The 12,564-nt window shown below is 56.9% G+C and overlaps 1 protein-coding gene across 2 annotated transcripts in view; it reads right to left on the bottom strand.

Moving 5' to 3' along the window:
* Window positions 1-7,945, bottom strand: part of PIEZO1 (piezo type mechanosensitive ion channel component 1 (Er blood group)) — a 65,336-nt gene extending 57,391 nt beyond the window's left edge. For both annotated transcript variants that reach the window (XM_063109346.1, XM_063109347.1), the window contains exon 1: window positions 7,785-7,945. In XM_063109346.1, the coding sequence (XP_062965416.1) occupies window positions 7,785-7,848 (64 nt within the window). In that variant the 5' untranslated portion in view covers window positions 7,849-7,945. The remainder of the gene's footprint in view (window positions 1-7,784) is intronic.
* Between the last annotated feature and the right edge of the window lie 4,619 nt (window positions 7,946-12,564).

Genomic DNA, 12,564 nt, shown 5'->3' with positions numbered 1-12,564 from the left:
AGATGCCCCATGTATGCCCAGGCCAGAGGGTCCAATGGCAGTGGACATGGCAGAGGCTGGACAGGGACTGGGCGAGCAGACACTGAGTTAGAAGAGATCCCACAGAGGCCTGTGCCCAAGTGACCAGTCGGTCAACCGGAGGAGTATGCACAACTTCACGTGTGAGGAGGCGGGAGTTCCTTGTGCGGGAGGAGATGAGGCCTGGCGTCCAGAAGATGACATGCTCTGAATGCCTGTCCCTCCAAAGCGCACATGTGAGCCAGATCCCCACGGAGGCCGAGTGCAGGGGTGGGGCCTTCAGGAGGTGACTGGATCGTGAGGGCCCAGTCCTCATGCATGGATTAATCGGTTAATGGATTAACGGGTTATCGTGGCTGTGGAGTGGCAGCTTTATAAGGAGACACATGAAGACGCTCTGGCTGTTCTCACTGTGCGATTCCCTGCCTCACCTGCAGAGAGCTCCCGCCCAGAAGAAGGCCCTCACCACATGCACCCCCGGACCTTGGACTCATTTCATTTTCTTATAAATTACCCAGTTTCAGGTATTCTGTTATCAGTTACAGAAAATGGACTAACACAGGAGAGGAGCTGAGGGGCTGCAGCCCCACATGGCCCAGGACTCTGCAGACAGACCCACATCTGCCTGGACTTGCTGTAAGTCACACAGGGCACCCGGGCCAGCTGGAGGGACACACCTTCCCCAGGGTGACCTTCGGCCCTTGAGGCACCCTCTCTGACCTGCTCCTTTGTACACACCCCTCCCAGGAGGGGAGAGAGACAAAGACACCGCACAAAGCCCGGCCCGGAGCCCTCCCGGGTTCTGTCTGTCTGTGGCAGTCATTATCATCCCTGACCATCCTGGTCCAGACGGACTGGACAGGAAAGGAAAAATAAAAACAGCTGTTAAGTGAGGGGTGGTGGAATGGGTGATTTCGTTTCCCTTTAAAAGCTCCCTTTAATGTTTTAATGATGTGTTGTTTTAAATGGTGCTTTAACCATAAACAGAAATCAAGTAAGTGGGAAGGACAGAGGGAGGGGCCGACGGTGTTCCACAGCCACCTGTGCAGGGCAGATGTGGGCCCGGGAGCCCTGTCAGAGAGCTGGGGACGAACCAGTGACAGACAGCAGGCCACGTGGAGGCTGGGAGGTGATGGAAATCACGACCTGGCCTGGGGTCTGCAAGGCCCCTCAGAAGGTGCCCGTGGGGACCCACACCTGGTCCCTCCTGCTCTGCCCTGCAGGCCCCACCACAGCCACAGGCCTTCCCTTGCCCTTGCAGACCCGAGGGGTCCGTTCACACAGTGGCTTTGTTTCGTCCTCTTCCCTCAAGGACCCGCAGGGACCGTGGCCCAGGCAGGCGCATCCAGACTCACAGGAGGGGAGGGGCGGGCCTGACACACCTGGGCACCTGGGGAAGCCCCTCCCTTTCACAGCCTCACCTGCCACTCGGGGTGGCCGAGCCCCCAGCCTCCGTGCTACTCTGCTACTCTCGCTGCTCTGCAGGCACCAGCTGACTCCTCCCGGCCCGTTTTAGCCACTCACTCAAAGGCAAAGGAAACCACAGGAGGAGGCTGAGGCGGCCACTGTCCTTCTTTAGCCTGAAGCCAAGGAAGGAGAAGCGGCCCCAGCTATATATACCTACGGAGAAAAACAGCGTGCGGATCGGAGCCTGGTAAACAGCCGGCGGCTGAGCCCCTGCCGGCCTGTTAGAGGGAACCTAAAAATACTCTCTATAATTATGTTATTAAAACATACCAGAAAAATTGATCCACCCCACCCAGCAAAGGCCCCTGAGATGGTGGCAGGGACGCAGGAGGCCATGCACATCGGCCCAAGGGGCCTTAGCATCACCATCAGGAGGCCAGTTTGGCGGGACAGCTGCCCACTGCCCCATCACGTCTCAGGCTGTCGCTCCAGGATTGGCATTCACTTCCCTGAGGATGGTCCGTTTTCCCAGGGCCTGGTGTGAGTCTCCACCTGTGCACAGCCTCAGGTCCTCACCTACCCATGGGCAGGTTGCCCCAGGTCCCAGAGCTCCTGGCCCAAAGTCCACCCCGGAGAAACACATGCACTGAGCAAAAGGAGAATGATTCCAAAAACCTGGCTGGGACTAACCCAAACACCCGGGAACAGGGGATGCCACAGTAACTCAGGGAGACCCTCAGTTACAGTGCTGCAGCTGCAGGTGGCTTGTGTGGAAGATGGGACCATACAGGATGCAAGGCACACCAGCGCAGAGGCTGCCCTCAGCGAACCGGAGGACAGAAGGTCTAAAGGGTTAAAAGGGGCATTTAGCCTTATCTGACTTTATATTTTGCTTTTTTACAAAAGGTATTTATATATTACTTGTATAATTAAAACTCAATATAAATTAAAACAGGGGGGTGGGAAATCCAGCCTCCAGTCCCTGACTCTCCCTACCCTGGGAGGGCTGCTCTGCTGGGGGAGACAGGCCACAGGGGAGGTATAGAGCCTCCAGCTTGCGCCTCCTGTCCCCCACCTGGCCTCCCAGCTTCCTCTCAGCCACCACCAGGGGACTGGACCCTAGAGTCACTCCCAGCAATGCTCACCTCGCACAACAACCCCATCTACCAGGCCATCCGGCCCCTCCTTCTCCAGCCTGGCTGCTCATTTCCCCCCCTCCAGCCAGACTGGCCTCCCCAACCTGTGCCCATCTCTCTCCAGCCCCATGGTCCCCTGAGGGTCTCCTCTACCCACCCAAGCCTGTCCAGCCTTCAGAGCCCAGGACCACAGCAGGTCCTGTCCACCTGGTCTTGTCTGCCCTGACCACCTGCACTGCTGCACTTGTCCACGTGTTTATTTTACACAGGGAGTGCCAGACACCACTTTGAAAGGGGTTATTGGGGGACCCCATCTTCCATGGTATTACTGGGGACCCCATTTGGATGGGTTTGTTTCTTCTCCCCCGTATTCAGTGCTGTGCTTGGTGAATAAACAGCAGCAGCACGTACAGAACCTGTGCTGGTCCCAAGGCCTCCCTGTGCAGGTGGTGGCGGAGGCAGCTGCTTTAGCCCCTCCCCTGCCATCCACTACGATTGGCCCAGAACCAGAACCGGGGCTCCTGGCTCCCACCCAGAACTCTGTCCCACAAGACCAGGATGAGAAAATGCATGAATGAATCTGAGACTCGGGAACAGGTCCCGCGTGAGCACATAGGAATCTGTGCAGGCGTAATGTGGGGGGCAGGGGCTGCAGGCACCCCTGGGGACACATTCTTCATGTGGAGGGTGAGCAAGGCAGACAGCCTGGAGGGTCTCTTGGAGCCTCCCCCTCCTGGGAACCATCCAGGGTGCTTGAGGGACCCCCATGGTGAGTAGTTCCCCTTCAACTCAGCTCCCCCGAGGCCCGACCTGGCTGCCGACCGCCAGCGCTTGGGCCCAGCTGCTGGCACATCTGGGAAAGCATTCTGGGGCTCCAGGATCCCAGGGCTGTGCAAGGAAGTGCTGGCCGTTCTGTGGAAGGGACTGCCCCACCCCTGCTCCCGCCCAGCCTGGGCCTTAGATCCGAAGCCCCAGAGACTGAGATCAGAGACCTGGAAGCGGCTCTAAAGTTTTTACAGTCTCATTTACAGGGGAGGAGACTGAGACTTAGAAAGAGGGGTGAGGGCCAGGCAAGTTCAAAGCAAGACAGAGGCCGCTGTCGCCCACAAGCCCCTGCAGCCCAGTCCGCTAGGCTTCGGCCCAACCTGCCCTCCCCTCCCAGCCGCCTCCCTCTCCCTGTCCTCCCCATGACCTTCCACCCCAGGTTCTCCTGCAGGTACAACATCTGCCAGCACAAGGTATGGGACTCACCCACCCAGGGAAGGAAAACACTTCATCCCGGCTCACCACTTCCCACCTGTGCGATCGCGGGTGCATGCACTGACTTTCCACACCCAAGACTCGTAATCCATAAAACAGGCTAACAGCTGCATTCTGAGGCCGACAGAGGAGTTTGAAGTTCCAGAGCAGGGCAGAGGGCAGGTATGGAGATCCCACCCCACCTCCCTCTCCAGGAAACTCAGGCCTCCAGGACAGGCTAAGGCCGAGATGGACAGAAAAGAGCATGCGCTGGGGATGAGTGCCACCCAGTAACTCCTGCTTGCCTTAAGGAGAAACACAAGAGAGACACTCAGCAAGAGTGCGCTGCACACCAGCCAGACGGGTGGGACACTGCTGCCCACGAACTGCTTCTGTAGCACTTAGCTTCTTCACCATAAGGAAGTACAAAGTTGCTTTGTAACCAGAAGGAAAAAACGTATATGAACAAAGAACGAATGTGTAATTTCTAGAATAAAGAGAAGGCCAACATTTTGTTGAATTGACAAAGGGATTTTGGAAGGTCAGAGTGACCAAGAATGGTCTTTTGTAAGAGAAGGCTTACGCTGGGCCCTGCAGGAGGGGAACGTCCTCCACCCCATCTCAGGAGCACGATGCAGTGTGCGGTCAAAAGGCTCACCCTTCGTGCCGCTCATCTTTGAGCACTGGAAGTAAATTTAGTGCCATGTCAGCACAGGAGAGACACCGCCCAGGAAGCAGCCTCAGTGCCAGGGTCAGAGACCAGGCACCTCTGCTCCCCGCAGTGAGGACACTTCCTCTGCAAGACCCTCCCAGCCAGGTCAGGGCTCTCCGTGAACTGGCCACCAGCAGGCCAGCGACCACCTGCAGGACAACCACCATGATCCATCCTCAGCTCCTGGGCAGTCTCCAGCCCCTCCCCCAAACACACACTCACACACAGGCACACACGCACTCACCCACACCTACCCACACGCAGCCCCCAGTTCCGTGAACCAGGCCTCTCTCACTCCTGCTGACTCATTCAGGCCCCAGCCCAGCAGGGAGGCAGTGACTCTCCCCTCTACCACACCAGGGAGCTGTGCTCAGCAGGGTATGCTCCCCAAGACCACAGAGGAAAGCAGCTCCCAACTCCACTCTGCAGAGGCTAAGACATGGTGCTCTTCTTCCCAGTGACACCAGCATGGCCTCAGATGGAACAGACCCATCTGAAGTCGTAGCTCTGAAACCTTATCACAGGTCACCGTCTAAGGGGTGACTTGGCGAATGCTGGGTTCTCCTGCAATCCTCCTAACTCTCCTGGCTGCTGGGCTGGCCTCACATTTTGCCCTGATCAGGAGCAGATCTGGACTGCTGAGTGACCGCTAACAAGTCCCTGCTGTTCCTGAGGCCCAGCCAGAACAAGATCCCTTCCCACCTGCCTCACGGGGCAGTGATGTGAAAAAAGCTCTGAAAAGGAGGAAGTGTCCCCCATTCTAAATGGTGACACTTCTCAGTGACAGTCAGTCCAGCCCAGGTGACGCCCCCAGTGCCAGCAGGCGTGCACACCAGTCTGTGTCATGAGGCATCCTGAAAAGCAGAAGCCATGTTGTCACCCCATGTGTTTCCCCCGTCAGCGATACAGAGTCACCACTTTCACACTTCTGTTACAATGTTTATGTTTCTGGCTGCCCTGCTAGGTCAGGAGCCAGGAGGTATGGTCCTGTTCTATTGGAAGCACAAAATGTCATGCCCTAACATCTTTCTAGAAGCTTCCTGCTGTGGGTCCTGATCCCCTGGGTCCCTGGCTCCAGGGAGAACAGGTGAGACAGCCTGAGGTGGTCACCATTCCCAGGGGGACCGGGGCAGCTCTCTGTCAGGCTTTTTGGGTAGTAATCCTGCACAGCGAGTGGCGTACAGGCTAGGGGCACCCAAACTCTCACCACGGCCACTGTCTGAGCCAGCACAGGCACAAGGCTGACTAAAACCCTCTGAAGGCCGTATCCAGTTCCAAAACACCACAGAAATAACCGTTTCTGTCAAAGCTCGTCAAAGGACGACAGAGCACACGCCCGCCTGCGGCCAGCCGCATCTGCACGTTGGCAGGTAGCAAACCGGTCTCTTGGGAGCTGCTCACGCCTCAGGGCCAGGGTCCTGGGTGTCACCTGGGCAGGGCTCCCGGCCGGCTCAACGTCCATCTCCCCAGAAGCTTAAGAGAAATTGCTGAAGCCCAAGCCGCACGCCCAGGCGCGGAATCAACGTGGGGCATGGCCTGGGCCTCAATATTTTTCATATAGACTTTATCTGGGGGCAGTTTTAGGTTTATGGAAAGCACAGAGACTTAATTATCAATATTTTTTAAAAGCACCCCAGGTGACTCTAACATGTGCCCGCAGTGGGAACCCTGAGGCAGCACAACCTCCGCGTCTGACCCCAGGAGGCAGAGGTGTGTGTAGAAGACACAGGTCACCTGCGTGGGTAGCAGCCCAAAGCAGCCAGGCCCCTAACTCTCAGGGGTCAGCAAGCCAGGGCCCCACCCCCTATTTCGTTATACAGCTCACAAGCAAAGAATGCTTTTTACATTCTTTAAGAGCTGGGAAAAAATCAGAATATCATTTCGTGATGTGAAAATATTTACCATCTGGCCCTTTAGAAAAAAACTTTGCCAACCCTGCTTAGGGAGAGTCCACTATCTGAGAGGACAGTGCCCCATGTCCCACTCAGAGACGCAGGAAGTAAGAGGAAAGACCTCCTAAGTGACCCCTAACTGATTCACTTCTTACCTCAACATGCTAAAGGCCGAGGAGGCTGCAGGTGCCCTGACGGGAAGTCTGAAGTAACCCTGCACCTTTAAAAAGCGTACCTGTTTGCCCACTCTCAGGCCATGTCAGCATCTAATCCCTGCCTCTGGGCCGGGTCAATTCTGCTAGTTTCTGCGGCCTGGCTTTCCAAAGGCGCAGGGAGGAAAACAAGCCAACACTGCTGAGGGCCCGTTTGACCCTGCGCTCTCCTGAGCGGATCCTGGAGGTTCTGCCCACACAGGGCTGACCACACTGAAGACAGTTTCCCCAAACCCCTCCTTTCCAACCTCAATGGTTTTCATTGATTCCTGTCTCGAAAAATTTCCCCAGGTTTCACCACCTTTCCGTGCTACAAATCAAAACAAGGTCTGTCTGCAAGCCACAGGGGAGGCGACTCTGATGCCCCCATCCCAGCCGCTGGGAGCCGGCTCCTACCCAGAACAGACAGTGGCAGGGGCGACCCAGCAAAGGCTCTGGAAGGACTTTCAGAATAAAAACACCCCCACCCACCACGGGCTGAGAGATTTCTACACAACAGACAGACTTTCACAATGCAAACCCATCCCACTTTTCGGTGGATTAACCTAATCAGACTGCTTTCCCGGTCTTGCCAGGAGATTTGGTCACACGCAGAGGGGGCCGAGGGCTCGGGGTGTAAAGGGAGGGACAGGGTCCCGGGCGAGGTGGAGGCAGGGAGGGCGCAGAAGTATCGGGAGCCACAGGATGTTTTCCCCGAAGGGCACCAACTCCCTGGCAAGCAGGGGCCACTGCGTCCAGGTTGGGACCACAGCTCTGTCGCCAGGCCAGAGCCTTCCCGGGGTGCCCTCCCCCAGCCCAGGGCGGAGGCCTGCCCCAGCGCGTAGGGGCCGGGCGGGGCAGGCAGGAACCCTAACTAACTACTCTCCACGGCAAGGGCCGGCCTCGGCGGGCGGGGGGCTGCCCACGCTCGTTAGTTCTGCTCGGAGGCTCCAAATCAAACAGCTCCAGGCAGGAAGCCCGCCTTCCCCCAGATTGGCCAGGAAGTCACGATGCAAGTCTGCACTTTTCTCTTTTTTAAACACAAAAGAGAAAAAGAGATTCGTGCTCCGCTCGCCGCGGCCCTCCCCCCCGGCGCCCGGGCACAGGCGCCAGCCGCAGGGTCCCGGGGCGCCCTCCTCCCCGGCGCGCGCTCGGACGGGGCTTCCCGCCGCCGCCCGCCCCCGCTTACCGGCCAGCAGCGCGCAGGGCAGCAGGAGCCAGTAGAGGACGGCGCCGAGCACGTGCGGCTCCATGCCGGGGTCGGGGGACCGCGCGCTAGGCGGCTGCGGGCCGGCGCGCCATGGCGCACAGGACGGCGGACCCCGGGCCCCGCGCGCCTCTCTCCCCGGGACGCGGCACCCGCGCTCGCTCGGCTCAGCCCGCTCCTCCGCCGCTCGGCGGCTCCCTCCCCGCGCGCCCGCCCCGGCCCTTTATAAGCTCGGCCCCCGCCCTCCCCGGCGTGCCCGCCCCCGCGCTTCCCCCGACGGCCGCCGGCGCGCCCAGGAGTTCCCCGCGGCCCCACGCGGCCCGGCACCCCGCTGGCCCTCTGCGCCCAAGCCGGCGCTCCGAGGCCCGGGGACCCCGTCCAGCGCACGGCCCGAGAAGACCCCCACCCTCGCCAGGGCCTGGGCGCCGCCGCTAGGCGTGTGCGCGCGGGGGCAGGGGGCGCTCCTGCCCGAGCGGGCTGGGGCCGGGGCCCGGGCGCTGCAGGAAGGCTCCCTGGGGCCTGGCCTCCCCTGGCAGCACCCCACGAGCAACTGCGCCCCGCGTGGCCGGAGCGACTTTCGCTTTGCTCCCGGAGACGCAGGGACGCAGCGCCTCCTGGGGACCGTGGGGTGGCTCGGAGCTCCGGCCAGAGGGACAGACGGCGGTGGCGGCGCCGCGGCCCGGCCTAGCAGGACGTGGGGCGGCTCCGCCCGCCCGCCTTGCTGCGGTCCCGTGCGGTTCACACCCGGGCTTGACGGATGATTCCAGCCACGCCTGCCACCGCCACGCGGCCTTGTCCTAATCATTTTGCCATAGGACAGTAGTAAAACGGCCAGAGCACCTCAGTCTGGCCTTCATCTGCCCTTGAGGTGGGCGCCAAGAGAAGGGCAGCGCCCACGGCCAGCACGGCTGGGCTCAGTGCAGGGTCCCAGACTCGCTGCATGAAGGATGAGTGAAACAGTGGGGGGAGGCTGTGGCCACCACAGAGCCTCAAGGCACCAGCCAACTGATGTGTGAGCCAGGACAGAAGCCCAGACCCTCCAACTTTCCAAAAAATGACAGGGGACTGGCCAGTTACTCGGTTGGTTGGAGTGAGGTGTTGTAACACCGAGGTCAAGCGATAGGATCACAGTACCAACCGGCCACCGGAAAAAAAAAAAAAAGCCGGAAATGCAGACTGTCTGGGAAGTCTGACCTGCTCTCTCTCCCAGACCCACCCTCTGGTCTGGCTCAAAAACAGTCTGCAGAGATGGGGCGTCTCAGCACTCTCCCTGCTTGGGTGTGCTCACGCAGGACTGGGACACAAGTGCTCAGGGGTCATCAGAGCAGCCAGTGATGAGAAATGGACCTGTGCGCCTGCAGGAGGGATACATGAGTCACAGTGTGTCTGACAGTGGAAGACTATGTAGCAGTTGAAGAGTTAAGGCAACTCCCCATGTATCGATGTCAAGTCACATCTAAGATACAATATTTCAATTGGAAAAAGCAACCAGAAACACATAGGTGCTCACCGTCAGCCCACAGGCCTCTGGGACACTGACCACTTCCGGGTCAGAGAGAGCCGTCACCTCTGGGAAGAGAGAGCTGTCAGGGTGGAAGGGAGACATAATCCTCACTGGAATACACTTTTGCGCTGTTTAATGTTTTGCTATATACATGTGTCACCTATTCACAGAATAAAATCAGCGAAATGGGAACAGATCCTCAAAAAACAGAATGTCCCTGCTTGCTGCTTGCCCGCAGGGGGTGGTATGGGACACAGCGGACGCGCACAGGAGAGCCAGCCTGTCTCACGTCCCGGCTGTGCCTCCCACACGCCCAGCCCACGGCCCGTTCGGAAACTCAGACTGTGTTCTTACCCAACTCCTTTTGCAGAAGAAGACAGACACCAAGGGCCAGAGTGGACAAGCCATTTGCCAAAGGACAAGCCAGGCATTGAGCTAGCCCAGCTTTCCTGATTCCAAGTCCAAAGCCACTCCTTTTTTTTTTTTTTAATAGTAATTTAGCTTGGAAGAGCTACACTGGTCAGTTCTCCTAGGGAGAGAGGAAGAGCCACACAAGAGGATCAGAGGGACTGTCAGCTTTACCACTCAGTCTTTCCCTTTTCCCAAGGATAATACAGTCGTCATTACTTGTCTGTACTTAAAAACTAATTTTAAGAGGAAACAACCCAAGCATCTATTAATGGATGAGTGTGTGAACAAGATGTGAGCTACCCACACGCTGGAACACTACGTGGCTATAGAAAGGAACGAGGCACTGACACACACCATGATGTGAATGAACCTTGAGGGTATGCTGAGTGACAGAAGCCACACACGAGAGGAAAAATACTGTAGGATCCCGCTTATGTGAAACATCTAGAATGGGCAAATCCACAGAGACAGAAAGTAGAATAGCGGTTACCAGGGGCTTGGGGAGGAGGCAGTGGGGAGTTATTGTTTAATAGGGACAGAGGTTCGGTTTGGGGGTGATGACAAAATTCTGGAAATAGCAGTGGTGGTTACACAACATTGTGAATGTAGTTAATGCCTTCAAACTGTACACTCGGAGTGGTTAAAATGGTAAATTTATATTATGTATTTTTACCCCAATAAACAATTTTAAGAAATACGTACATGGTTAAAACAACTTTCAGGCAGTCTGCTTTAAGTTTTCCTTCCACCCCAGGACCCCTCCCCAGAGGCAACCACCATCTCCATTTCTCCAGCCCATCGTTTTCCTGACTCCTGGCCAGAGACTTTGTGAGTTTTGGGCAGTTGTTATTTTAATTCCCTGAGTACATTCCCATTGAGTTTCCCAAGCCCCTTTCCTGGAAACAGAGATCAGGAACCGATCCGCGATGAGCAAGCGGTACATGCCCTGCTCCTGCCAGGGGCTGTCCCACCTGGGGCACAGAGCTGGCGCCTCTACCAGAGACTCTGTTCAAGCGAAAAGCCCTTTCCTCTCAGGCAGTGGAAAGACTCTCTCCCCTCACGTATTAGTTCGTTTTGTGTTGCTAAGACAGAATATTTAGAACTGGGTAATTTATAAAGAAAAACGACATTTACTGCTTACAGTTTCTGAAGCTGGGAAGTCCAAAGTCCATCTAGTGGTGGCAACAGTGACCCAGGGGTCTCACATTGCAAGATGGTGGAAGCAGAGAGAGCAGAGAGAGAGAAAGACAGACTCTCCTCTTCTTTTAAAACCTTCAGGGCCGACCCTGTGGCGCACTCAGGAGAGTGCAGCCCTGGGAGCGCAGCAGTGCTCCCACCACAGGTTCGGATCCTATATAGGGATGGCTGGTGTTATGCCCCTGATCACCATTATTAATCCATTCACTACTGCACAGTCCTACAATCCAATCACCTCTTCAAGGCTCCACCTTTCATTTACCATAATAGGATTTCCCACACTCTTAATAGTCACAGCAGGGGCCAAGTTTCTAATACATAAAACTTGGGGGACACAATTCAAGCTTCAACGAGTTTTGGGGGAACATAATTCAATCCACTACACACCACCACCCCCTTCCTTTCTCAGTCCCAGGTAAGCAGCCGAGGGCCCCAGAAGGCCAGGCTGAGGGGAAAGCCTGCACTCAACACTGTCATTCCCTGTCCCACGACTGGAACCAGGCCCAGTCCTCAGGGAACCACTGAGGCTGGACAGCACCTGTTACCTGTTGTGACAACCCATGTCTTGGGCCTGCCCTAGCTGTGCCTCTCACTGTCTGAGGCCTGGGACAAACCATGGGGGCCTCAACCATCTGCTGGTCTATAAAGCCGGGTCCCACCCATCCTCAGAGCCACAGGATCAGGTGAGATGCTCATTTGGGAACACACCTGGAAAGCACATGTGCTCGCCCGTCTTTTGGGGACATGCAGATTTAAGGTGCTTGGCAGAGGCAGACATCAAGCCAGATGCATCATGCAATGACAGACAAAATGGCCACCCACACTGGCTGTAACTATCACCTCCCACACTCCTGCCCACCTGGAATCGGCCCACTGACCCCTGCTTCCTCCCTGCCCAAAGGCCCAGCCCTGACTCTGTCCATGAGGATGTGACTGGACCAGAGAGTCACAGTGGCCCCAGCTCAGCATCCATAGCTCGAAGTCATGTCTGAAGTGGCTGGCTGAGAGGTCAAAGGTTAGCAGCTAAGACCCTGCCATGTGGAAACATGCCAACAGGCCTGTGGCCAGGAGCCCTCTGACAAACTGCTACCAGGAGTAGAGGGGGCACTTAAACCCACACCTGCGGTGAGAGAGCTGGGGGTAAGGCTGCCCGATGCGTCCTCAGCATTTTCCAAGTGAGCACAACTTTTAGACGTTTATCAGTGTCTTTGCCATACCCACTGTGGCTATAAAACTGGAGTCCAAGGGGACGCAATGATGGGAGCGACATGGCCAAAACCCAGCTTGGGGACAATGGCCCAGGCCTGAGCAGCGGGCACTGCCGGGAGCCACGATGAATGAGACAACACCCAGTGCCCCCTGCAGCTGACAGTCCAGTGGAATGGGGACAGTGTGAGGGGCTCCAGAGACGAGACATAGATGCAGAGCGTATTATGGATTGAATTGTGTCCTCCCAAAGTTTAATGTGTTGGAGGCTTGGTCACCACTGTGGCAATTTAAGAGGGTAGGAAATCTGATCATGGTACTTGACAGGTGTGGCCTCGAAGAGGTGATTGGATTGTGAGGACCATGCCCTAGTGAATGGATTAATCCATTGATGGTTTAATGGTGGTCGTGGGCGTGGTTCTGAGAGTTTTAAAAGGAGAATGT

This window comes from Cynocephalus volans, chromosome 10, assembly GCF_027409185.1.
Source record: "Cynocephalus volans isolate mCynVol1 chromosome 10, mCynVol1.pri, whole genome shotgun sequence".
Classification (NCBI taxonomy): domain Eukaryota; kingdom Metazoa; phylum Chordata; class Mammalia; order Dermoptera; family Cynocephalidae; genus Cynocephalus; species Cynocephalus volans.
The sequence above is the reverse complement of the archived record's forward strand: the minus strand, read 5'-3'. Positions and strand labels throughout refer to the sequence as shown.